The 24,061-nt window shown below is 49.4% G+C and overlaps 1 protein-coding gene across 5 annotated transcripts in view; it reads left to right on the forward strand.

The window, feature by feature from the left end:
• Positions 1-24,061, forward strand: part of SETDB1 (SET domain bifurcated histone lysine methyltransferase 1) — a 31,220-nt gene that overhangs the window by 1,628 nt on the left and 5,531 nt on the right. For 2 of the 5 annotated variants that reach the window (XM_044273979.1, XM_044273978.1), the window contains exons 2-8: positions 17,566-17,779; positions 19,225-19,385; positions 20,274-20,314; positions 21,525-21,603; positions 21,716-21,901; positions 22,299-22,500; positions 23,209-23,282. In XM_044273979.1, coding sequence (XP_044129914.1) covers positions 17,568-17,779; positions 19,225-19,385; positions 20,274-20,314; positions 21,525-21,603; positions 21,716-21,901; positions 22,299-22,500; positions 23,209-23,282 — 955 coding nt within the window. In that variant the 5' untranslated portion in view covers positions 17,566-17,567. Of the gene's footprint in view, positions 1-10,436; positions 10,457-13,996; positions 14,105-15,884; positions 16,012-17,565; positions 17,780-19,224; positions 19,386-20,273; positions 20,315-21,524; positions 21,604-21,715; positions 21,902-22,298; positions 22,501-23,208; positions 23,283-24,061 lie in introns of those variants that run through there. The other 3 variants (XM_044273982.1, XM_044273981.1, XM_044273980.1) reach the window with 3 other exon arrangements.

Consider the following 24,061-nt stretch of genomic DNA (forward strand, 5'->3'; position numbering starts at 1 on the left):
TTTAAGTACTCGGGGGTCCATATCACCCCCTACGTATCCTGCTTTATATGGAGCAAACTTCCCGCCGGCCATAAATACTATAAATACTCTCCTTAATAAGTGGAGACCCCTACGTATATCCTAGCAGCAATTAAGATGGCGATCTTACCCAAATTGCTTTACAGTTAGAGTACCGGCGGGGACCTTGCGCCAAATTCAATGTATGGTATAACAAGCGACACCGTATCGCTAAATCTGTCCTGACCTCGAAGAAATCTCAGGGCGGTAGGGACCTGATAGAGCCCTATACTACCAGGCCACACATCTCAGACACCTAGATGGACAGAAATAGAGAGCCCCGATTTACATGGGCCGTCCGGCGGACATTACACCCCAGAGACCGCTGGGCCCCCCAATGACATTCACCCAACGGGGCTTCCATATATCACATATTCTGGATATACCCTTTAGGCCCCTTTCACATGGGCGAGTTTTCCGTGCGGGTGCGATCCGTGCGGCGAACGTATGGCACCCGTACTAAATCCTGACCCATTCATTTCTATGGGGCTGTGCACATGAGCGATGTTTTTAACGCATCACTTGTGCGTTCAGTTGAAATCGCAGCATGCTCTATATTTTCCGATTTTGACGTGACGCAGGCCCCATAGAAGTGAATGGGGTGTGTGAAAATCGGATGGCATCCGCAAGCAAGTACGGATGCCGTGCGATTTGCACGCATGGTTGCTAGGAGACCATCGGGATGGAGACCCGATCATTATTATTTTCCCTTATAACATGGTTATAAGGGAAAATAATAGCATTCTGAATACAGAATGCATAGTAAACCAGCGCTAGAGGGGTTAAAAAAAATAAAAAATAATTTAACTCACCTTAGTCCACTTGCTCGCGAAGCCCGGCATCTCCTTGTGTCTCCGCTGCTGATGAACAGGACCTGGGGTGAGCTACTCCATTAAATAGAGCTTAAGGACCTTTGATGACGTCACTCCGGTCATCACATGATCTTTTACCATGGTGAATCACCATGGTAAAAGATCATGTGACGTACCATGTGATGACCGGAGTGATGTCATCGAAGGTCCTTAACCTGTATTTAATGGAGCAGTTCACCCCAGGTCCTGTTCATCAGCAGCGGAGACACAAGGAGATGCCGGGCTTCGCGAGCAAGTGGACTAAGGTGAGTTACATTTTTTTTAATTTTTTTTAACCCCTCTAGCGCTGGTTTACTATGCATTCTGTATTCAGAATGCTATTATTTTCCCTTATAACCATGTTATAAGGGAAAATAATACAATCTTCAGAACATCAATCCCAAGCCCGAACTTCTATGAAGAAGTTCGGGTTTGGGTACCAAACATGCGCGATTTTTCTCACGCGAGTGCAACGCATGACAATGTTTTGCACTTGCGCAGAAAAAATCGCGCATTTTCCCGCAACGCACCCGGCTCTTATCCGGGCAAAAAAACTCACGCCCGTGTGAAAGAGGCCTTAGGAGGATGGAAGCTTCTGTACTGCAGGACTTTTCAGGGCTTTCAGTGAGGTCGGATCCACTTTCATACCTGTTGAGTGGTCAACCTCCGGGCTGCTCCTGCATCTTCTCACTCCAGCGAAGGGTTTGATAGCCCTCTTTTGGAAAAGAACCACTCCCCCGTCTAGGGCGGATTTATTACTCCCGTATCCAGGATATTCGCTCTTTAGAATATTATACGGCTTTGTCGCGGGGGACTGTGGACAAGTTCCTACAGACTTGGTCCTGTTGGGTTCTCCACCACGAGGGAGAGAACTCCTAGCTTCTTATTTCCTTCCCTTCTTTGGTTTCCCCCTTTCTTTTCGTTTCTACCCTTATCTACATAGACTGTGGATCGACTCTATCCATTTTTTCTAACATGTTCTGATGTAATCCTATATTTTTGCAACATTAACAAAGTCATGTTGTTTGTGGAAGATTTTGCTTCATATTTTAAAACTTGGAAAATGAAAAATGTTTAATAAACATAAAGTTGAAGAAACAAAACACTACTAAAAACAACTTTGAAGGGGTGTGTCAGAAAGTTATCCTCTATCCACGGTATTGGGGTTCACTAGCAGCTCACCGGGGGTCCGACTGGCGGTCCCACTCCTCTGTTCTGACGGAGCGGCGGGTCTTCCATGGGCACCGCTGTTCCATTTATTCTCCATGGGAGCACCAGATATAGCTTTGTACAGCGCTCAGCTGTCGCCGTGTTCCCGTACAGGATGAATAGAGCGGCAGGGCACATGGAAGACCCGCCGCTCCGTCAGAACGGGAGCCCCAGTGGTCAGACCCCAAATGATCAGCTAGTTATGCCTTAATTTAAAACTTGGCACATCCCCTTTAATTATGGCTGTTAAAGTGATTACCATGAAGACCGCTGCGACCTGTGTGACGTCCAGTCCGTCATCGGTGAAAAGGTGGGGTAATCACTTTCAGGGCTTTAGGGGTCGGACAACCCCTTTAACTCTACTATACCCCGCTGATCGAGCGATGGCGCTTAGCAGTCTGACCCTCTGCTTTCTGCCCCCGATCTGCCCCCCCATTCGCTGGTTTGTGCTATTGATGCAGTTACAGGATTGTAAGCTAACTAGGACTGTGTCAACGTGAACAGTCACTTTAAGCAAGCAGAGGTCTTGAAAAGTTGACAACTGGTAATCTGTCACCTTATTGACGTCCATTGTAAAATATCCTGATTGATTGATCAGGCCTGTAACTATCTCCAGCTACTACTACTACTCCCATTCATCTGTTGCTGTCGGCTCTCTGGGCATCCTGAGGGTTGTAGTTTCTCCACATCTGGAGAGGCTCTGATTGGAAGAAATCAGTCTGGAAGGATTCTTCAGTGTAAGAGCAGCGAGGCGATGACTTACCCATGACTTACCTTTAGTGGCTTTAATACACTTCTGACATTACAGGGGGGGTCCCACAGGATAGAGGATAATTGTCAGATCTGGGGGGGGGGGGGCCTCCAAACGCTGGGGGCCAGTGCTTCCCTCTATGAATCGAGGCATTCAACTCTATGGGGGCTGCCTGAGATCTCTTGTACATGGCTATCTCCATCAATTGGGGTATGCAGCCATTCAAATTGGGATACACTGGCCCCCGTCCTTGTGATCGGGCCCCAGCAGCTACACATTTATTACCTATCCTGTGGATAGGAGAGGGGCTCAGAAAACACACAGTCATCAGGAGAGTCCCCTCACTGCAGATGGGCATCCGAGATACCATAGGGTTGAGAGCTGCGCCCCCTCCTGGTAGTAGAGGTCGCTGTAGCCCCTGGGCAATTGGCGTCCACCCTGCTGCCCTGGTCAGAGCTAGAGCATGAGCCTCCCCAAGGTTGTGCCTCTTAGTATTGCTGACAGTGTAACGGGTATTTGGGCAGCCTTCTGACGAGAGACGCCGGACTGTAACCAGTTTAATCATATGTTCTGCAGGGACATAGGCGGCACTAGAGGTTTCCTGCAGCTGCTGATCTCCGGCCTATTGGGATATCATGAATAGGTGCTCGCTGAGAGCTGCCATCCCCGATCCCCATCGTCTCCTGACAGTCCGCTGTTGGTGTGGTCAGGGAAAATAAAACGATCGCCGATATTCCTAAATAGTCTTTTAGCAGGTGATTTACTATTCATAGCGGCGATATAGAAGCGATGTGCAATTGAACTGTTAAGTGCACTGAGGGCGGGCCCAAGCTCCAGCGATGGTTCTCTTCTAGCCACTCCCGCTCGTATTTCATGGACAGGGTTAGGCTTTGACCTTTCCTCTAACCCGCTGCTGTAATTCTGCGCCTATGTCGTGTGGGTCACAGGGACCGGACTTGGCATGTGCAAAATACGTAACTACGCCTGGGAGTGCAGAGACCGGGTGCTGAGGCTCTGCACTTATGGTTGTAGCATGACGTAATCAGCGCATGCACAGACGCCGCAAATACACCACGCGGCATAGGTGCCAAATCACAGGGCCAGGCCAGAGGAAGACTCGGAAGTCTATCCCTGTCCATCAAACAGGGCGGGGAGTGGCAAGAAGAGAACAGCGGCGGAGCTTTGGCGCGCTGAGGGCGATAAGAGGTGCTGTATTATTACTGTTTTATGGGGGGGGTAAGTTTAGGGAGAGCTACAGTTTTATATTGGTACCATGGAATACATATGACTTTTTCATCACTTTTTATTCAATTCTTTTCAAGGATTAGGTGACCAAATAAATAAGAATTTAAATTTTTTTCCCATTACGTTCAGGCATTTTGGGACACGTCAGTACCAATGTTTTTTTTCTAGTTTTTTTGATATGTAAAATTTTAGATAGACCATATTTTTTGCTTCATAAGACGCAGGTTTAGGCCTCTTGCACACGACCGTATGGCTTTTTCAGTATTTTGACGTCCACAAAAAAACGGATCCGCAAAAAATACGGGTGACCGTGTGCATTCCGTTTTTTGCGGAACGGAACAGTACTCGTCCGTAATGCGGACAATAATAGGACATGCTCTATCCTTGAACAGAAATACGGAAATAGAAGGCATACCTTCCATTTTTTTTGCGGATCCATTGAAATTAATGGTCCCGTATACGGTCTGTATACGTAACGCAAAAAAACGAATGGAAAAAAAAACCGTTCATGTGCAAGAGACCTTAAGAGGAGGAAAACATTTTTTTTATATTTTTCATCAGACCTCATATCAGATCCTCAGATCAGACCCCCGTGGATATCAGGGCATCAGATCAGACCCCCGTGGATATCGGGACATCAGATCAGACCCCCATGGATATCGGGACATCAGATCAGACCCCCATGGATATCGGGACATCAGATCAGACCCCCATGGATATCGGGACTTCAGATCAGACCCCCGTGGATATCGGGACATCAGATCAGACCCCCGTGGATATCGGGACATCAGATCAGACCCCCGTGGATATCGGGACATCAGATCAGACCCACATAGTGAGAGCCCCATCAGACCTCCGATCAGATTAAAATAAAAACCATCTCTTACCGGTCCTGTGCCGCAGCTCCTCTCCACCTCCTGCAGAAGTCGCGTTCCACTGTCATCTTTAATGACAAGTCCGGCGATGCACAGGTAAGTCCTTACCTTTGCCTGTGCGGGAGCCGGTCTGAAATGAAATGCGGTCACTGGGAGCAGGGAGTTCCGAGAACAGCCGCTGGGGGCCTTCATCGGGCTGTTTTCGGAACTGCCTGCTCGCAGTGACCGCATTTAATTTCAGACCGGCTCCCGCAAAGGTAAGGACTTACCTGTGCATCGCCGGACTTGTTAGTTAAGATGGCAGCCCGCATGTGTTTGCGGGCGAACACTGCGAACTGGCCATCACTGATCAGGACATCAGATCAGACCCCCATGGATATCAGGGCATCAGATCAGACCCCCGTGGATATCAGGACATCAGATCAGACCCCCGTGGATATCAGGACATCAGATCAGACCCCCGTGGATATCAGGACATCAGATCAGACCCCCGTGGATATCAGGACATCAGATCAGACCCCCGTGGATATCAGGACATCAGATCAGACCCCCGTGGATATCAGGACATCAGATCAGACCCCCGTGGATATCGGGACATCAGATCAGACCCCTGTGGATATCGGGACATCAGATCAGACCCCCGTGGATATCGGGGCATCAGATCAGACCCCCGTGGATATCGGGACATCAGATCAGACCCCCGTGGATATCGGGACATCAGATCAGACCCCCGTGGATATCGGGACATCAGATCAGACCCCCGTGGATATCGGGACATCAGATCAGACCCCCGTGGATATCGGGACATCAGATCAGACCCCCGTGGATATCGGGGCATCAGATCAGACCCCCGTGGATATCGGGACATCAGATCAGACCCCCGTGGATATCGGGACATCAGATCAGACCCCCGTGGATATCGGGACATCAGATCAGACCTCCGATCAGATTAAAATAAAAGCCATCTCTTACCGGTCCTGTGCCGCAGCTCCTCTCCACCTCCTGCAGAAGTCGCGTTCCACTGTCTTCCCGGCTGGCGCTGCTCTGTCACCTGACTGCATGCAGCGTGAGGGCGTAGTGCGGTCAGGACAGTGCAGCGCCGGCTGGGAAGACAGGGGAGGGTGAGTATTACAAGCGCTTGTAGCGCCTCACTCCCGGCACCTAAAGCATACTAGTGAGCACTTCCATAATAGAAGCGCTCACTAGTATTCGCTTTATAAGATGCACAGCCATTTCCCCCCACTTTTGGGGGGGAAAGTGCGTCTTATAAAGCGAAAAATACGGGGTATGTGTTTGTGTGTATATGTGTGTGTAGATATATATATATATATATGTACAGTGCTGCCCATAATTATTCATACCCCTGGCAAATTTTTACTTAAAGTTACTTTTATTCAACCAGCAAGTAATTTTTTGACGGGAAATGACATAGGTGTCTCCTAAAAGATAATAAGACGATGTACAAGAGGCATTATTGTGGAAAAAAAACATTTCTCAGCTTTTATTTACATTTGAGCAAAAATACAAGATGTTCCGCACTGTGGAAAATCTCAGAGGACGTGGTCGGAAGCCAAAAGTGACACCTGTGCTGCCAGGAGGATAGTTACAGAGGTGAAAAAGAATCCAAGGATCACCACCAAGGCCATCCTGGTGAATCTGGGCTCTGCTGGTGGCAATGTCTCAAGGCAGACAATCCAACGGACACTGCAGACCAAGGAGGACGCCACTTCTCCAGATAAGGCACACAAAAGCTCGCTTGGCCTTTGCAAAAGCTCCTCTGGACAAAGAAGAAGACTTCTGGTCTTCTGTGTTATGGTCAGATGAAACAAAAATTGAATTGTTTGGTCACAATGATGTTTTTAAAATAAGGAGAAGCCTTCAACCCAAAGAGCACCATCCCCACTGTCAAACATGGTGGTGGGAACCTAATGCTTTGGGGGTGTTTTTCAGCCAATGGACCAGGGAACCTAATCCCAGTAAACGGCACCATGAAAAAAGAGCAAATACATGAGGATTCTCACCGACAACATCAGGCCGTCTGCAGAGGAACGTGGCCTTGGGCACCAGTGGACATTTCAGCATGACAATGACCCAAAACACTCAGCAAAAGTGGTGAAGAAATGGTTAGCAGACACAAACATTAACGTTTTGGAGTGGCCCAGCCAGAGTCCAGACTGGAATCCAATGGAGAATCTGTGGAGGGAGCTAAAGATCAGGGTGATGGCAAGAAGACCCTCCAACCTGAAAGATTTGGAGCTCATTGCTAAAGATGAATGGGCAAAAATACCTGTGGAGACCTGCAAAAAGCTGCTCTGCAATTATAGGAAGCGTCTGATTGCTGTAATAGCCAATAAAGGCTTTTCTATTGATTATTGAGAAGGGTAGGAATAATTTTGGACACTTTTTGCTCAAATGTAAATAAAAGTTGAGAAATGTTTTTTTCCCACAATAATGCCTCTTGTACATCGTCTTATTATCTTTTGGGAGACACCTATGTCATTTCCCGTCAAATTACTTGCTGGTTGAATAAAAGTAACTAAGTAAAAATTTGCCAGGGGTATGAATAATTATGGGCAGCGCTGTATGTATATTATATAGTTTTATTTTTATTACTTCTTCTTAAACTTTTTTTTCTTTTACATTTTTTTTAAAGATTGCTTATAGTTATACCATAGATGGTAATACTATAGTACTGCAGTCTATAAAACGAAGATTTGAGTGTCAGGGCTGGGAATCTTCCCAAACCCTTGGCTGCCCTAAATACCCATTGGCCCCCTGCAATTCTGCTGCAGAGGGGTCACGAGGGTCAGGAGGAGCACCCCCCTCAGATGTGCCTCTCAGATGTTGCTATTGACTGTGGCGTCTGAGGGGTTAAGTATCTGTGATCAGAGTTCTCTCCAATCGTGGATACTGTCCGCTTCCCTCCGCTCCCGATTCAGCGCCATCTTTAAACCACTTGGATATCTCCAACTTATTTCATCCACACACTGCGTGATGATCCCACAGTGGACTCCACACATAATGTGGCCTCTGGCGCGGATTTTAAATCTATAGACTGTCAGATCATATATATATATGTTCTGCAGGTCCTCCTCTCCCCTCGTTCTAGTCAAAATCTCTGTCACACCATCAGCATTTACTATATTGTCCCTGAATGCAGATCTCCTGGTCCTGACATCCAGCACCACGACACTTTGCAGCAGATGGCGCTTTCCAGCTTCTGGTGGTGGGGGCGTGTCTTGTGGCCAGGGCAGAAAGGCTCCATTGTGCCTCCCTCCATGTGGGGAGAAGGAAGTCTCCAGAATTCCCCCTCCCCCGCCTCCTCCTGACGCTCTGATTTTTTTTTTGTGTTGTGTGAAGTCTTTTGATGCAGCTTTGTGCCTGACAGCAGGATTTCAGCTGGCGGGGAACATAATGCAGGCAGGAAAGGAAAAGGATGGGGGATGGGTGGTGTGATGAGGAGGAGCTGGAAAAGAGGCAGCCAAGAGCGGCGTCCTCTTACTGCAGCTGCTCCAGGAGGAGGGCCTGCCAGAGCCTGCAGATCTGCCAGGGGTGCTGCCCCCTGTCCACGCCCTGCGCGCATTGCTGGGACTTGTGGTGCACGCCTCCAAGTGTCTTCTATACCCTCGAACGGTCCTTAATTTTCCATCTTCATCCGGAATGGAGCATCAGATCCGTCAAAGAACCGATGATCTTGGTTGAGGCCGTGTTCACACCACGCAGTTTTTATTTTCTTAAATCATTTTCTTTTCATTTAGAAGCACACACCTCTAGTATAACGTGTGCGGGAAGCATGGTGTGAACAGAGCCAGATAACGTGTGATATAAATAATACGGCCAGCCGGGGGCAGGGCTGCTCAGTGATGCAAGCTGATAAAAGCTGTCAGGAGGTGACTTTTATCGGGCAAGGGCATGTGTTTGGGGAGGAGGAGGGTAGCGGAGGTGTATATCACTTACTTTGCAGGAGAAGGGGGTGCCTGGGACTATTTTAGGGGTATGCTTATACCATAGACCAGTGATGGCGAACCTATGGCACGGGTGCCAGAGGTGGCACTCAGTGCCCTCTCTGTGGGCACCCGCACCCTGGAAGAAGTCCAAGGTGTAACACTATGCCTTAGACTTTTTCTGCCATTCATCAGCACAGGGCATGCTATGAATCGCACAGACAGCTCACTGAATGTAGGCAGGCTATTATAGATAAATGATAAAGTACATGAAAGATATGTTATATTAGTATTCAGGGTAAATGGCCATGTTGGCACTTCACGATAAATAAGTGAGTTTTGGGTTGCAGTTTGGGCACTCGGTCTCTAAAAGGTTCACCATCACTGCCATAGACTGTAATACTATAGTATTGCAGTCTGTAGGGCTTGTGACATCCTAAAGATAGGAAGATTACTGTGGCAGGCCGAGGAGCCTTCACGTGACCTTGGTGTTGGGGAGAGCGGGATGTGCTCTGATCGAGGCACTAAGGTGACATAGCTACTGTGTGGGGGCACTAAGGGGGCATAGCTACCGTGTGGGGGAATTAAGGGGGGGCATAACTACTGTGTGGAGTTACTAAGGAAGCATAACTACTGTGTGGGGGCACTAAAGGGGGCATAACTACTGTGTGGAGTTACTAAGGAAGCATAACTACTGTGTGGAGTTACTAAGGAAGCATAACTACTGTGTGGAGTTACTAAGGAAGCATAACTACTGTGTGGAGTTACTAAGGAAGCATAACTACTGTGTGGAGTTACTAAGGAAGCATAACTACTGTGTGGGGGCACTAAAGGGGGCATAACTACTGTGTGGGGGCACTAAAGGGGGCATAACTACTGTGTGGGGGCACTAAGGGGGGGGCATAAATACTATGTGGGGCGCTAAGGGAGGCATGACTATTGTGTGGGGGCACTAAGGGAGGCATGACTATTGTGTGGGGGCACTAAGGGGGGCATAACTATTGTGTGGGGGCACTAAGGGGGCATAACTATTGTGTGGGGCACTAAGGGGGGCATAAATACCGTGTGGGGGCACTAAGGGCACTGGGTGGGATTAGGCATGCGTAGATAGAAATTAGGAGGAATTAGAGGTGTGGCTTATTGTAAAAAATGTAGTATTGTCCCTCTTTAGGCTTTTCCAAAGTTGGGAGGTATGAATTTCCCCAGGTTGAATTCTGTGGCAGACTCGAGGTGTTTAAACTATTGTCCCCCCCCCCCCCCCAAAAAAAAAACCATAAAAAAATTTATCTGCACCATTTGGTAGAAAGATCAGTCCCTGAATGCAGATCTCATGGTCCTGACATCCAGCACCACGACACTTTGCAGCAGATGGCGCTTTCCAGCTTCTGGTGGTGGGGGCGTGTCTTGTGGCCAGGGCAGAAAGGCTCCATTGTGCCTCCTTCCATGTGGGGAGAAGGAAGTCTCCAGAATTCCCCCTCCCCCGCCTCCTCCTGACGCTCTGATCCTTTTTCTTGGTTCAGGAAGGTTTGTAGAGAAGAATTTTTTGTGTTGTGCGAAGTCTTTTGATGCAGCTTTGTGCCTGACAGCAGGATTTCAGCTGGCGGGGAACATAATGCAGGCAGGCAAGGAAGGGAACAGGATGGGGGATGGGTGGTGTGATGAGGAGGAGCTGGAGAACAGGCAGCCAAGAGCGGCGTCATCTTACTGCAGCTGCTCCAGGAGGAGGGCCTGCCAGAGCCTGCAGATCTGCCAGGGGTGCTGCCCCCTGTCCACGCCCTGCGCGCATTGCTGGGACTTGTGGTGCACGCCCCCAAGTGTCTTCTATACCCTCGAACGGTCCTTAATTTTCCATCTTCATCCGGAAGGGAACGTCAGATCCCGTTAAAGCACCGATGATCCTTGTTAAGGCCGTGTTCACACCACACGTTTTTTTATTTTCCTAAATCATTTTCTTTTCATTTAGAAGCACACGCCTCTAGTATAACGTGTGCGGGAAGCATGGTGTGAACAGAGCCAGATAACGTGTGATATAAATAATACGGCCAGCCGGGGGCAGGGCTGCTCAGTGATGCCAGCTGATAGAATTATCAGATGGAAGCTGGCAGGAGTTTACTTTTATCGGGCAAGGGCATGTGTTACTAAAGGGGGGCATAACTACCGTGTGGGGGCACTAAGAAGGACATAACTAATGTGTGGGTGCACTAATGGGTTTTTACTACTGTGTTTGGGCACTAAGGGGAGCATAACTACCGTGTGGGGGCACTGAGCGGGGCATAACTACCGTGTGGGGGCACAAAGGGGGGCATAACTACCGTGTGGGGGCACAAAGGGGGGCATAGCTACCGTGTGGGGGCACAAAGGGGGGCATAGCTACCGTGTGGGGGCACAAAGGGGGGCATAGCTACCGTGTGGGGGCACAAAGGGGGGCATAGCTACCTTGTGGAGGCACAAAGGGGGGCATAGCTACCTTGTGGGGGCACAAAGGGGGACAGCTACCTTGTGGGGGCACAAAGGGGGGCATAGCTACCTTGTGGGGGCACAAAGGGGGGCATAGCTACCTTGTGGGGGCACAAAGGGGGGCATGGCTACCTTGTGGGGGCACAAAGGGGGGCATGGCTACCTTGTGGGGGCACAAAGGGGGGCATAGCTACCTTGTGGGGGCACAAAGGGGGGCATAGCTACCTTGTGGGGGCACAAAGGGGGGCATAGCTACCTTGTGGGGGCACAAAGGGGGCATAGCTACCTTGTGGGGGCACAAAGGGGGGCATAGCTACCGTGTGGGGGCACAAAGGGGGGCATAGCTACCTTGTGGGGGCACAAAGGGGGGCATAGCTACCTTGTGGGGGCACAAAGGGGGGCATAGCTACTGTGTGAAGTTACTAAGGAAGCATAACTACCGTGTGGGGGCAGTAAGGGGGGCATAACCACCGTGTGGGGGCAGTAAGGGGGGCATAACTACCGTCTGAGGGCACTGGGTGGGATTAGGCATGCGTAGATAGAAATAAGGAGGAATTAGAGGCGTGGCTTATTGTAAAAAATGTTGGGAGGTATGGATTTCCCCGGGTTGAAATCTCTGGCAGACTCGAGGTGTTTACACTATTGTCTCTTCCCCCCCCCCCCCCCCCCCCCCCCCAAAAAAAAAAAACATAAAAAAATGTATCTGCACCATTTGGTAGAAAGATCAGTCCCTGAATGCAGATCTCATGGTCCTGACATCCAGCACCACGACACTTTGCAGCAGATGGCGCTTTCCAGCTTCTGGTGGTGGGGGCGTGTCTTGTGGCCAGGGCAGAAAGGCTCCATTGTGCCTCCTTCCATGTGGGGAGAAGGAAGTCTCCAGAATTCCCCCTCCCCCGCCTCCTCCTGACGCTCTGATCCTTTTTGTTGGTTCAGGAAGGTTTGTAGAGAAGAATTTTTTGTGTTATCTTTGATGCAGCTTTGTGCCTGACAGCAGGATTTCAGCTGGCGGGGAACATAATGCAGGCAGGCAAGGAAGGGAACAGGATGGGGGATGGGTGGTGTGATGAGGAGGAGCTGGAGAAGAGGCAGCCAAGAGCAGCGTCATCTTAGTGCAGCTGCTCCAGGAGGAGGGCCTGCCAGAGCCTGCAGATCTGCCAGGGGTGCTGCCCCCTGTCCACGCCCTGCGCGCATTGCTGGGACTTGTGGTGCGCGCCCCCAAGTGTCTTCTTTACCCTCGAACAGTCCTTCATTTTCCATCTTCATCCGGAAGGGAACATCAGATCCCGTTAAAGCACCGATGATCCTTGTTAAGGCCGTGTTCACACCACGCAGTTTTTATTTTCTTAAATCATTTTCTTTTCATTTAGAAGCACACACCTCTAGTATACGTGTGCGGGAAGCATGGTGTGAACAGAGCCAGATAATGTGTGATATAAATAATATGGCCAGCAGGGGGCAAGCTGATAGAATGATCAGATAGAAGCTGGCAGGAGGTGCCTTTTATTGGGCAATGGCATGTGTTACTAATGGGGGGATTAACAACTGTGTGGGGGCACTAAGACGGGGCATAACTTCCGTGTGGGGGCATTAAGGGGGGCAGAACAACTGTGTGGGGGCACTAAGAAGGGCATAACTACCGTGTAGGGGGGCATAGCTTGTGTGGGGGGCACTAAAGGGGGCATAACTACTGTGTGGAGGCCCTAAGAAGGCAGAACTACTGTGTGGGGTTACTAAGGAAGCATAACTGTGGGGGCACTGAGGGGGGCATAACTACCGTGTGGGGGCACTGAGGGGGGCATAACTACCGTGTGGGGGCACTGAGGGGGGCATAACTACCGTGTGGGGGCACTGAGGGGGGCATAACTACCGTGTGGGGGCACTGAGGGGGGCATAACTACCGTGTGGGGGCACTGAGGGGGGCATAACTACCGTGTGGGGGCACTGAGGGGGGCATAACTACCGTGTGGGGGCACTGAGGGGGGCATAACTACCGTGTGGGGGCACTGAGGGGGGCATAACTACCGTGTGGGGGCACTGAGGGGGGCATAACTACCGTGTGGGGGCACTGAGGGGGGCATAACTACCGTGTGGGGGCACTGAGGGGGGCATAACTACCGAGGGGGGCATAACTACTGAGGGGGGCATAACTACCGAGGGGGGCATAACTACCGTGTGGGGCCACTGAGGGGGGCATAACTACCGTGTGGGGCCACTGAGGGGGGCATAACTACCGTGTGGGGCCACTGAGGGGGGCATAACTACCGTGTGGGGGCACTAAGGGCACTGGGTGGGATTAGGCATGCGTAGATAGAAATTAGGAGTAATTTGAGGCGTGGCTTATTGTAAAAAATTTAGTATCGTCCCTCTTTAGGCAGGTATGGATTTCCCCGGGTTGAAATCTCTGGCAGACTCGAGGTGTTTACACTATTGTTCCCCCCCCCCCCCTCCCCCCCAAAAAAACATAAAAAAATTAATCTACACCATTTGGTAGAAAGATCAGTCCCTGAATGCAGATCTCATGGTCCTGACATCCAGCACCACGACACTTTGCAGCAGATGGCGCTTTCCAGCTTCTGGTGGTGGGGGCGTGTCTTGTGGCCAGGGCAGAAAGGCTCCATTGTGCCTCCTTCCATGTGGGGAGAAGGAAGTCTCCAGAATTCACCCTCCCCCGCCTCCTCCTGACGCTCTGATCCTTTTTGTTGGTTCAGGAAGGTTTGTAGAGAAGAATTTTTTTGTGTTGTGCGAAGTCTTTTGATGCAGCTTTGTGCCTGACAGCAGGATTTCAGCTGGCGGGGAACATAATGCAGGCAGGCAAGGAAGGGAACAGGATGGGGGATGGGTGGTGTGATGAGGAGGAGCTGGAGAACAGGCAGCCAAGAGCGGCGTCCTCTTACTGCAGCTGCTCCAGGAGGAGGGCCTGCCAGAGCCTGCAGATCTGCCAGGGGTGCTGCCCCCTGTCCACGCCCTGCTCGCATTGCTGGGACTTGTGGTGCACTCCCCCAAGTGTCTTCTATACCCTCGAACGGTCCTTAATTTTCCATCTTCATCCGGAAGGGAACGTCAGATCCTGTTAAAGCACCGATGATCCTTGTTTCATTTTTTTTTGTAAATAATTTTCTTCTCCTCCTTTGTACGATATGGAGCATCAGATCCGTTAAAGCGCCGATGATCCTTGTTAAGGCCGTGTTCACACCACACGTTTTTATTTTCTTAAATCATTTTCTTTTCATTTAGAAGCACACGCCTCTAGTATAACGTGTGCGGGAAGCATGGTGTGAACAGAGCCAGATAATGTGTGATATAAATAATACGGCCAGCCGGGGGCAAGCTGATAGAATGATCAGATAGAAGCTGGCAGGAGGTGCCTTTTATTGGGCAAGGGCATGTGTTACTAATGGGGGTATTAACAACTGTGTGGGGGCACTAAGGGGGGCAGAACAACTGTGTGGGGGCACTAAGGAAGCATAACAACTGTGTGGGGGCACTAAGAAGGGCATAAATACTGTGGGGGCACTAAGAAGGGCATAACTACCGTTTAGGGGGGCATAGCTTGTGTGGGGGCACTAAAGGGGGCATAACTACTGTGTGGAGGCACTAAGAAGGCAGAACTTCTGTGTGGGGTTACTAAGGAAGCATAACTGTGGGGGCACTGAGGGGGGCATAACTACTGTGTGGGGGCACTGAGGGGGGCATAACTACTGTGTGGGGGCACTGAGGGGGCATAACTACTGTGTGGGGGCACTGAGGGGGCATAACTACCGTGTGGGGGCACTGAGGGGGGCATAACTACTGTGTGGGGGCACTGAGGGGGGCATAACTACTGTGTGGGGGCACTGAGGGGGCATAACTACCGTGTGGGGGCACTGAGGGGGGCATAACTACCGTGTGGGGGCACTGAGGGGCATAACTACCGTGTGGGGGCACTGAGGGGGCATAACTACCGTGTGGGGGCACTGAGGGGGCATAACTACCGTGTGGGGGCACTGAGGGGCATAACTACCGTGTGGGGGCACTGAGGGGGCATAACTATCGTGTGGGGGCACTGAGGGGCATAACTACCGTGTGGGGGCACTGAGGGGAGCGTAACTTCCGTGTGGGGGCACTGAGGGGGGCGTAACTACCGTGTGGGGCCACTGAGGGGAGCGTAACTTCCGTGTGGGGGCACTGAGGGGGGCATAACTACCGTGTGGGGGCACTGAGGGGGGATTAGGCATGCGTAGATAGAAATTAGGAGTAATTAGAGGCGTGGCTTATTGTAAAAAATGTAGTATCGTCCCTCTTTAGGCAGGTATGGATTTCCCCGGGTTGAAATCTCTGGCAGACTCGAGGTGTTTAAACTATTGTTCCCCCCCCCCCACAAAAAAAAAACATAAAAAAATTAATCTGCACCATTTGGTAGAAAGATCAGTCCCTGAATGCAGATCTCATGGTCCTGACATCCAGCACCACGACACTTTGCAGCAGATGGCGCTTTCCAGCTTCTGGTGGTGGGGGCGTGTCTTGTGGCCAGGGCAGAAAGGCTCATTGTGCCTCCCTCCATGTGGGGAGAAGGAAGTCTCCAGAATTCGCCCTCCCCCACCTCCTCCTGACGCTCTGATCCTTTTTGTTGGTTCAGGAAGGTTTGTAGAGAAGAATTTTTTGTGTTGTCTTTGATGCAGCTTTGTGCCTGACAGCAGGATTTCAGCTGGCGGGGAACATAATGCAGGCAGGCAAGGAAGGGAACAGGATGGGGGATGGGTGGTGTGATGAGGAGGAGCTGGAGAAGAGGCAGCCAAGAGCAGCGTCATCTTACTGCAGCTGCTCCAGGAGGAGGGCCTGCCAGAGCCTGCAGATCTGCCAGGGGTGCTGCCCCTGTCCACGCCCTGCGCGCATTGCTGGGACTTGTGGTGCACGCCCCCAAGTGTCTTCTTTACCCTCGAACGGTCCTTAATTTTCCATCTTCATCCGGAATAGAACATCAGATCCGTCAAAGAACCGATGATCTTGGTTAAGGTCGTGTTCACACCACGCAGTTTTCCATTTTTGAAATATTCTCGTACAGGTCCAGACCTATCAAACGATTGCTGGATGCACACACTTAGTTTTTGCGGAAACACGGATCCGCAAAAAACGTAACGTAAATCTGGAAAGGAGAATTGCGGACATGTGAATGGAGCCTCAATATACACGTTCACGGTAAAATCCTGTAGACAGTTTGCAGTATGTCAGAAGCATGGTGTGAACAGAGCCAAATGACAGACGACATAAATAATACGGCCAGCAGGGGGCAGGGTTGCTCAGTGGATAAGGCTGGAGCAGAGGGGAGGTGAATTTTCTGTAGGCGGAGGGACATGTGGTTATCAGTTGGGGCATATTACCTTGTATGTGGGAGGAGGGGTCCTAAAGATACGCAATCGGTGTCTTACTCCTCACAGATCGAAAAAAGTTATGCGGTCATTTATCAAACTGGTGTAAAGTAGAACTGGCTTAGTTGCCCATAGCAACCAATCAGATTCCACCTTCATTTTCCAAAGCAGCAGTTAAAAATGAAAGCTGGAATCTGATTGGTTGCTATTGGTAACTAGCCGTTCTACTTTACACTAGTTTGTTAAATGACCCCATTAATACTTAAAAATAGAATTTAGAAAGATAAGGTTCAGTGGGTTAAGAATGTAAAAAAAAAAGAATCAATACTTACCATGCCGATTCCCCGCTGCTGCCCTTTACTTCTTGCTCCTGAGCTCGACCCACAGGAAATGGCTTGGAGTGCCTGCTCAGCCAATCACAAGTCGCAGCAGTGACACGCCTCAGCCAGTGATTGGCTGAGCAGGGCAGTCCAATATATTTCCTGCATGTCGAGTCTGAGAGCGGGAAGTGGAGAAGCAGCAGCGGGGGATAGGTTAGTAAACGATTCTTTTTAACACCGCGTGTAGATTTACACATGGCTTCCGGCTTCTCAGTGTTCCGCTTTGAAATGACAACAGATTCTTGATCATTGCAGTAGATGCCCCCACTCCTTTTCTGTGCGCAGTGCTCTTCCATGGAGGCCACTGATGGACGGGTCTGGTTATGTGCCCCTCTGTCACTGGGGAAGCAGTGACCATCCCGTTATCATCTTATGTTTTGTTGCCCTATAATGGGGTTGTATTTACGTACCCAGCTAGGATTATTCAATTTTTTCCTCTCCATTGTAGCCATGGATGACCCAGAGATGGCAGAACTGGAGAGCATGGTGGTGGAGGAACTGGGCATATCCATGAAGGAGCTTCGCGAATTCATAGACCGAGAGGTGGAGAAGAACGAGTTGGTGAAACAGAAGAAAGCCCAGCTCCTGGAACTGGAGCAGCTGGTGAAGCAGAAAGAAGAGGAGGTGGCCAACGTGGACAACCTGTATGACAATGCCTCTAGGTGAAGTACCAGGCCTCTGACGTACAGTGTGTGTGTCATTGGGCTTGAGGGTGCATATGGAGCGAGCTCAGGAGCTTAGCCGTCCCTCAGACATAACTCCCCCTTAGGGTACATTCACACCACCATATGTATTTTGTGGTCCATAAAACTTGAATCCGCAAAATACGAGTAGTGTCCATTCCATGTTGCGTCCTTATTTTTTTTTTGCAGACCTATTGACTTCGAAGGGTCCGTGAACCTCATATTGATCTGTTCTGCAAAAAGATAGAACATGTCCTGTACTTAGCTGCAAAATGCTGTTCACGGACCTATTGAAGTCATATGAGGGAGGTAGCTCCTTCTGTCCTCCGATCAAACCCCAGACATACTGCATTATATAGTACAAATGATCAAATGACTGCAGGTCCAAGTCCTTAGGAGGACTTAAAATAACGTTTATAGGGAACCTGTCATCAACTTTAAGCTACCCATACTAACGGCAGCATAAAGTAAAGACAGGTGAGTTGATTTCAGCGGTCTGTCATTTAAAGGTTAAAAGTAAGTGGTTACCGAGAACCTACATCACAATCACTGCAGACTGGGCCTGGAAAAGAGTCCCGGCCACCTGAGAAGAGTCCTGGTTATTCATGAATCCCTGCTCTCCTGCCCACCTGCTGATGACTGACCGGCTTCTACCTAGTTTTCTCCCTTTCTCTCTAGGAGAGAACTGCCAATCATCAGCAGATGGCGGGAGAGCAGGAGATTAGGAATAACCAGGACTCTTCTCAGGTCGATCTGACTCTTTTCAAGGTCTGGGCTGCAATGATTATGATGCTGGTTCTCGACAACCACTGACTTTTAGCTCATGAGTGACACACCGCTGAGATCAGCATTTCTGTCACTAGTTTATGCTGCCCTCAGTGAGGTTAGCATAAAGTTGATGACGGGTTCCCTTTTAAACATGGGTTTTCTGAGCTTTTGATACTGATGACCTATCTTCAGTATAATGATTGGTGAGGGTCCAACATCCGGGACCCCAAGCATTCAACTGTTTCAGAAGACACCGGCGCTGCTGTGAGAGCTGCAGCCTTCTCACTGCTTTTCCTAGGCCAGTAATGATTTGGCTATTTATCACTTTTGGCGAATGCCTCCCAAACGTATTGCTCACTAGCTACAAAGGCCTAGAGGAGACATTACCATAAAGGTAGAGGGAACGCCAGAAATCCTGGTAAAACTCTAATCTGGCAGTACTGTAGACTACAGCAGAGGGGTGGAACATGCAAAAGTTGTGAGGGGCCTGTGTGAGGCGGTGTCCTAGTTAGACCCATCCTCTGTGGAGAGAACGGAAGGATCACAGATGTTTTGTAGTCAACCTGGGGACCATGCGAGAACAGCAACTGGTCTTGTGATTGTGCAGGTAAGTGGCCCTCATATTTGTTGCGTTTGACAGTTCTTTCTGGTTCCAGGGCTCTTGATGACTGTGAGACTTTGGTGAAGACCCTGTATAAAGAGATGGGCATCACATACAAAGAGAGCAGCTCCGAAGACGAATCTAACAAGCCGGTGGAAGTCATTGAGATTCCAGATGAAGAAGAAGACGACGACGATGTTTTGAGTGTGGGATCTGGTCAGTGATTAAGTGGTGCAGGATGTTCATCTAAAGTGGTTTTCATGGAATACCTAACTTTTAACTTATTTCCACAGCCTGCCTCTATGGAAAGAATCAGACTTTCCTGCTTCTTGCTGCTGAGGTCCTGTGGTTGCCACTTCGGTAGTAAGTTCTCCTGCGTGTCCACCTACCAGTCTGCTGCTTGTTTAGTTACTACAAGACACACCTCACCATTGGAGCCAGTGGTTGGCTGCTTAGGAGCAGGTGTCCATGCGCAGTCGCGGACTGGAAGAAGGACACGTGGGAGCCAGTGCGCAGGAACAGGTAGGTTTGATTCTTTCCACAGTGAGGGCAGGCTGTGGGCACCTGACAACCCCTTTAACTAGTTACACATCTAATCATCTTCTGTGCCTAATCACTTCACTGTCAACCCCCTGCCTTATATGTTAAAGGGGTTATCTGGTAATTTATGACAGGTCTTCAATATCCGACACCCAGGACCCCCGCCGATTAGCTGTTAGAAGAGGTCGGGGCTCCTTCAGTGCCGCAGCCTCTTCCTAGGCTGACTTCGGTCACATAGCCTAGTTTCATCTCTGTCCCGTTGAAAGTGTAAAACTTTCCGTATAACCCTCAAAGACGTTGGTGACATCGGTAGAATACGCCATCAGCAGGAGTCGGGCTGCCGTGCCTACTGTCGCTCATGTGGAGGAGCTGCTTGGATGCCCTTACAGTCAGTGACCCTCCACGTGGCCTGTCGGAGCTGACTTTCCTACTTCCTCTGTATTCTAGCAATCAGTGGTGGTCACTGCCACCTCTCACATCTTGCATCTATATGTCAGTAAACCTTTACCTCCTCTATACCTTTCTTCAGGGATTAGTCAAAGTCATGTTTTTCTTTTCTTACAGTTGATGGTCTTAATAATAAGACGCCCAAAGAGAAACGTCTTGTAAGTACAAAGTCCATACTATGTGGAGGCGCAGGTGACGTAATGACAAAGGCTTCTTTCCTCAGTTTAGAAAACCCCTTTAATATGGTCTATGAGGGAGTTATGAGTTAGAGGATGTCCTCATGACTTGGCCAGAGTTAGTGGTTACAAAGAGCATCTCTCTCCGTCCTATTCTTTGTTAATTTGAATGGTCGCTGTGTGACGCCTCATTTCCCCCTCTTGCCAAGGGACATTTATCAGTCAGGATTGACTAAAGCAGAGACACCCTTTTAAAATTGTCTGGTCACATCAGTGGAACTTCTTCTGCAATCTAGACGTCAGAGGTGCTACAATAGAGCGTCTTTTTCTCCAGGCGACTTAATCCTGTATTAAGGGTGTATTAGATGATGGGCAGACTTTCGTTAGCGAGCATTTGTATGAACGCCTGTTAGCGATCATGTTGCAGTGTAACGCCTCGTTCGGTCAGTGATTCTGAGCCATAACCAGGTGCGGCTCTAAACACAGAACGGGTGCAGATCTATGTCCGTGGAGGCTCCAATCACTGATGGAAATCACTGACTGTGATTGCCCGATCGGGATGCTGAAAGATCAGGATTTGCCGTTAGACAGCATGGGGACAAGCGATGGCATAGCTGAGGAAATCGCTGCATGGAGGTCTCCCCAGCAAGCGAGCACTTCTTCCCTCTGCGTGATTGGGGTGTCTAATAAACGCTTTAGTTTAGCAATACTCAGCATCTCCGCAGACGCTGTCACAGGTGGGCGAGTCACACGCCTCCATCTTTATTCCTATGGACGCAGTGACCGCCACCGCCGATTGTGTGCATCATTCACCTTCATGGGCAGCTTTGGGCCTTGAGCTGGGGATAGGAAATGAGGGGATTAAGCAGAACACAAATGTTGCAAATTTTACTAGAAAGTCGCCAGGTATAATCCCACGTGGCTTCTGCAAATGCTCCTCCCTCTGAATGGGGTGGGGTGGCTTTCAGAAATTCATTTGCTGTCCGCATCCATTCCCGCCCCATAGGGGATGAATGGGTCTGCACCAGTTCTGCAATTTGCGGAACGGATGCGGACCCATTCTACGGACTTGTGAACTGACCCTTAGATGTATGCAATAGTTTTTCAGCTGTTCACATCTCTTGTGAACTCACCCTAAGTGTTTTCTCTGAATATTCTTTTGTGAAAAAAAATGCGTTTCCGTATTTTTTAGTTAAGGGGTGCAATGGCTGCCGTGAAGAAATGCAAGCAAGATGTGCAGAACTTGGTGGATGCAATTCAGAAGAAGTCAGGTATCTACATCACATATGATATCGTTTTTGCTGCAAGATTTGGGTCTGTGGCAGGGCTGCACAGGTTATTTCTGATTGGCGTGCGTCCGTCGCCCTCGTCTTTGTCTCGCAGATGGGCCGCAGACTCGCTTTTCCTCTCACCCGTCATCGCCTACCAGTTCCGTGGGTGGGTCCAATCAGGCCGGCACAACCAACGATGTAAACAAAGATGGCGATCTGGTTGTGGGGATGCGAATACTGGGAAAGAAGAGGACCAAAACGTGGCACAAAGGCACTCTGATCTCCATCCAGATGGTCGGTGAGTAGCATAGCTGACGCAGGAAGGGAGTAACACATGAATGCTTGGCCAAGCGGAGTATGGGGGGGGGGGGGGCGAGAGGAACAACTCTCTGCCGAATGGGTGTTCGGTTACAGCTATCTAAGGTCTATGCTCGCTTTTATTTTAGGAGGGCATAGAGTTATTCAGTGTCTTGAATTGACCTATTAATTCATTTGACGGCAATTGACTTGAAAGTAATGGTGATAATAATGGTCATACTCTATAACGATGTGTTAAAACGGATGCTTACGATCTCCTATGACGGAGCTTTGTTGACCCACCATAGAACTGTCACTGTGTAAGTGGAGATGTCTTTGGGCAGTAGTTATTTTTTTTTTGTCTGTTCATCATGTCCTAATGTGTTCACCTTCCCCAGGGCCAGGAAAAAAATACAAAGTCAAATTCGACAATAAGGGGAAGAGCCTGCTGTCTGGGAATCACATAGCCTACGACTACCACCCTTCAACAGAAAAACTGTTTGTAGGGAGCAGAGTGGTGGCCAAATACAAGGATGGAAACCAAGTGTGGCTGTACGCCGGCATTGTCGCCGAACCTCCCAGCAACAAGAATAAGATGAGGTAACCAGCCCATGTATTCAGTCCGCTTTCCTATATTGAGCGCACTCTCCTCGCAGTTACCAAGCTCGGCATTGTCTATTGGATGGCCTGCCCCTTTCACTTGATCGGGACTGAGCTGTGCCTAAGCCTTGTGACCGATCAACATGACAGCACTGACCTAGGCAGAGGCCGCAGCACTTGCCGAAGCTTCCTGGTCTCTTTAAACAGCTGATCGTCAGGGATCCTCGGACGATTTGATATTGATGACCTATCCCAGACAAACTCTTAAAAGAGGTTTTCGGGGATATACATCTTGACGGCCTATTTGTAGGATAGGTAGAATCCCTTTCAGATCAGTGGGTGTCCACCAGCCGGCACCTTCTAGCGCAAGCACTTGCACCTCTTTCCCTGTTGACCAAGCGCAGCTCCATACTGTTGGTATTGCAACTCTGAACAAAATATACATCTCTGTGCCTGGGCACCATGGCACCCGATGGGTCAATTGTGCATATTGCTTGAAGAAAGTTGTGGCCTTCCAGTTATTACAGAACGATGACCCCTAGTGTGCCACTGTTAGAAGTCTACAGATGGGGACCACTGCTATAAATGTGATATACAAATATATATAGTCCTGCTGTTATAAAGAATGTCCTATATCTGCCACATGTATGGGGATGTCATCTAAATGGACCCTGACCAGATGATAACAAGTCCACTCCTGTTTCTTAGGTTTCTGATTTTCTTTGATGATGGCTACGCTTCGTATGTCACACAGTCAGAACTGTACCCTGTCTGCCGCCCACGTGAGTATTCATATTATAAATCCTGCATACACCTTTCACTAGGGATGTCACGCCAAGACAAGAGACACTTCTTAAGGCCGTTGATCGAGGCAATTATCAGGACAGATCATTCCTTGCAACTCGTATCGCCAATCGCCTAAATCGAAGGAAACCATCTTTAATATGGTCACCTAAATCATAGTTTCTGGGCAGCAGATTGTGCGCTGTGCTGAGAAACAATGATAATCTAAGGGCTCATTCACACCACTGTATCTGGTTTTGCTGTCCTCAAATATGGATACGAACCAAGTGCGTTCTGCACTCGATGGATCGGATTGTCTTTCTCCTGTGTAGAAATGCTTATTCTTCTCCGCAGTTACGGTCAAGAACAGGACATGATCTATTTTTTTTGCGCGGCGACAGAACAAATGTACGGAGGCGAACACCACGCGGTGTGCTGTCCGCATCTTTTGCGGCCTCGTTGAATGGGTCCGCCTCTGTTACTCTAAATGCGGTCATGTGAATGGACTCTAAGGGGACAAGTGAATGCTTGTGTACACATACAGAGGAGATAATAGCTGCACATAAGTTATTAGGACTGGAGGTCCATGTGCGGAAGTGGTCAAAGCGCCACGCAGTCCACGGAGTGTTTGTGGTATTTCTGCTCAGGTACATGGGACAGAACTGCAATACCAGTCTATTTCTGGCAAAAGAGCAACCACCCTTTTCGTAAACCCGTGTAAGTAGAGGTCCTTTTATTGGGAGACAGCATAGAGGGGTAGTAAGGATCAGGACTTTAC

This window comes from Bufo gargarizans, unplaced genomic scaffold (assembly GCF_014858855.1).
Source record: "Bufo gargarizans isolate SCDJY-AF-19 unplaced genomic scaffold, ASM1485885v1 original_scaffold_1370_pilon, whole genome shotgun sequence".
NCBI lineage: Eukaryota > Metazoa > Chordata > Amphibia > Anura > Bufonidae > Bufo > Bufo gargarizans.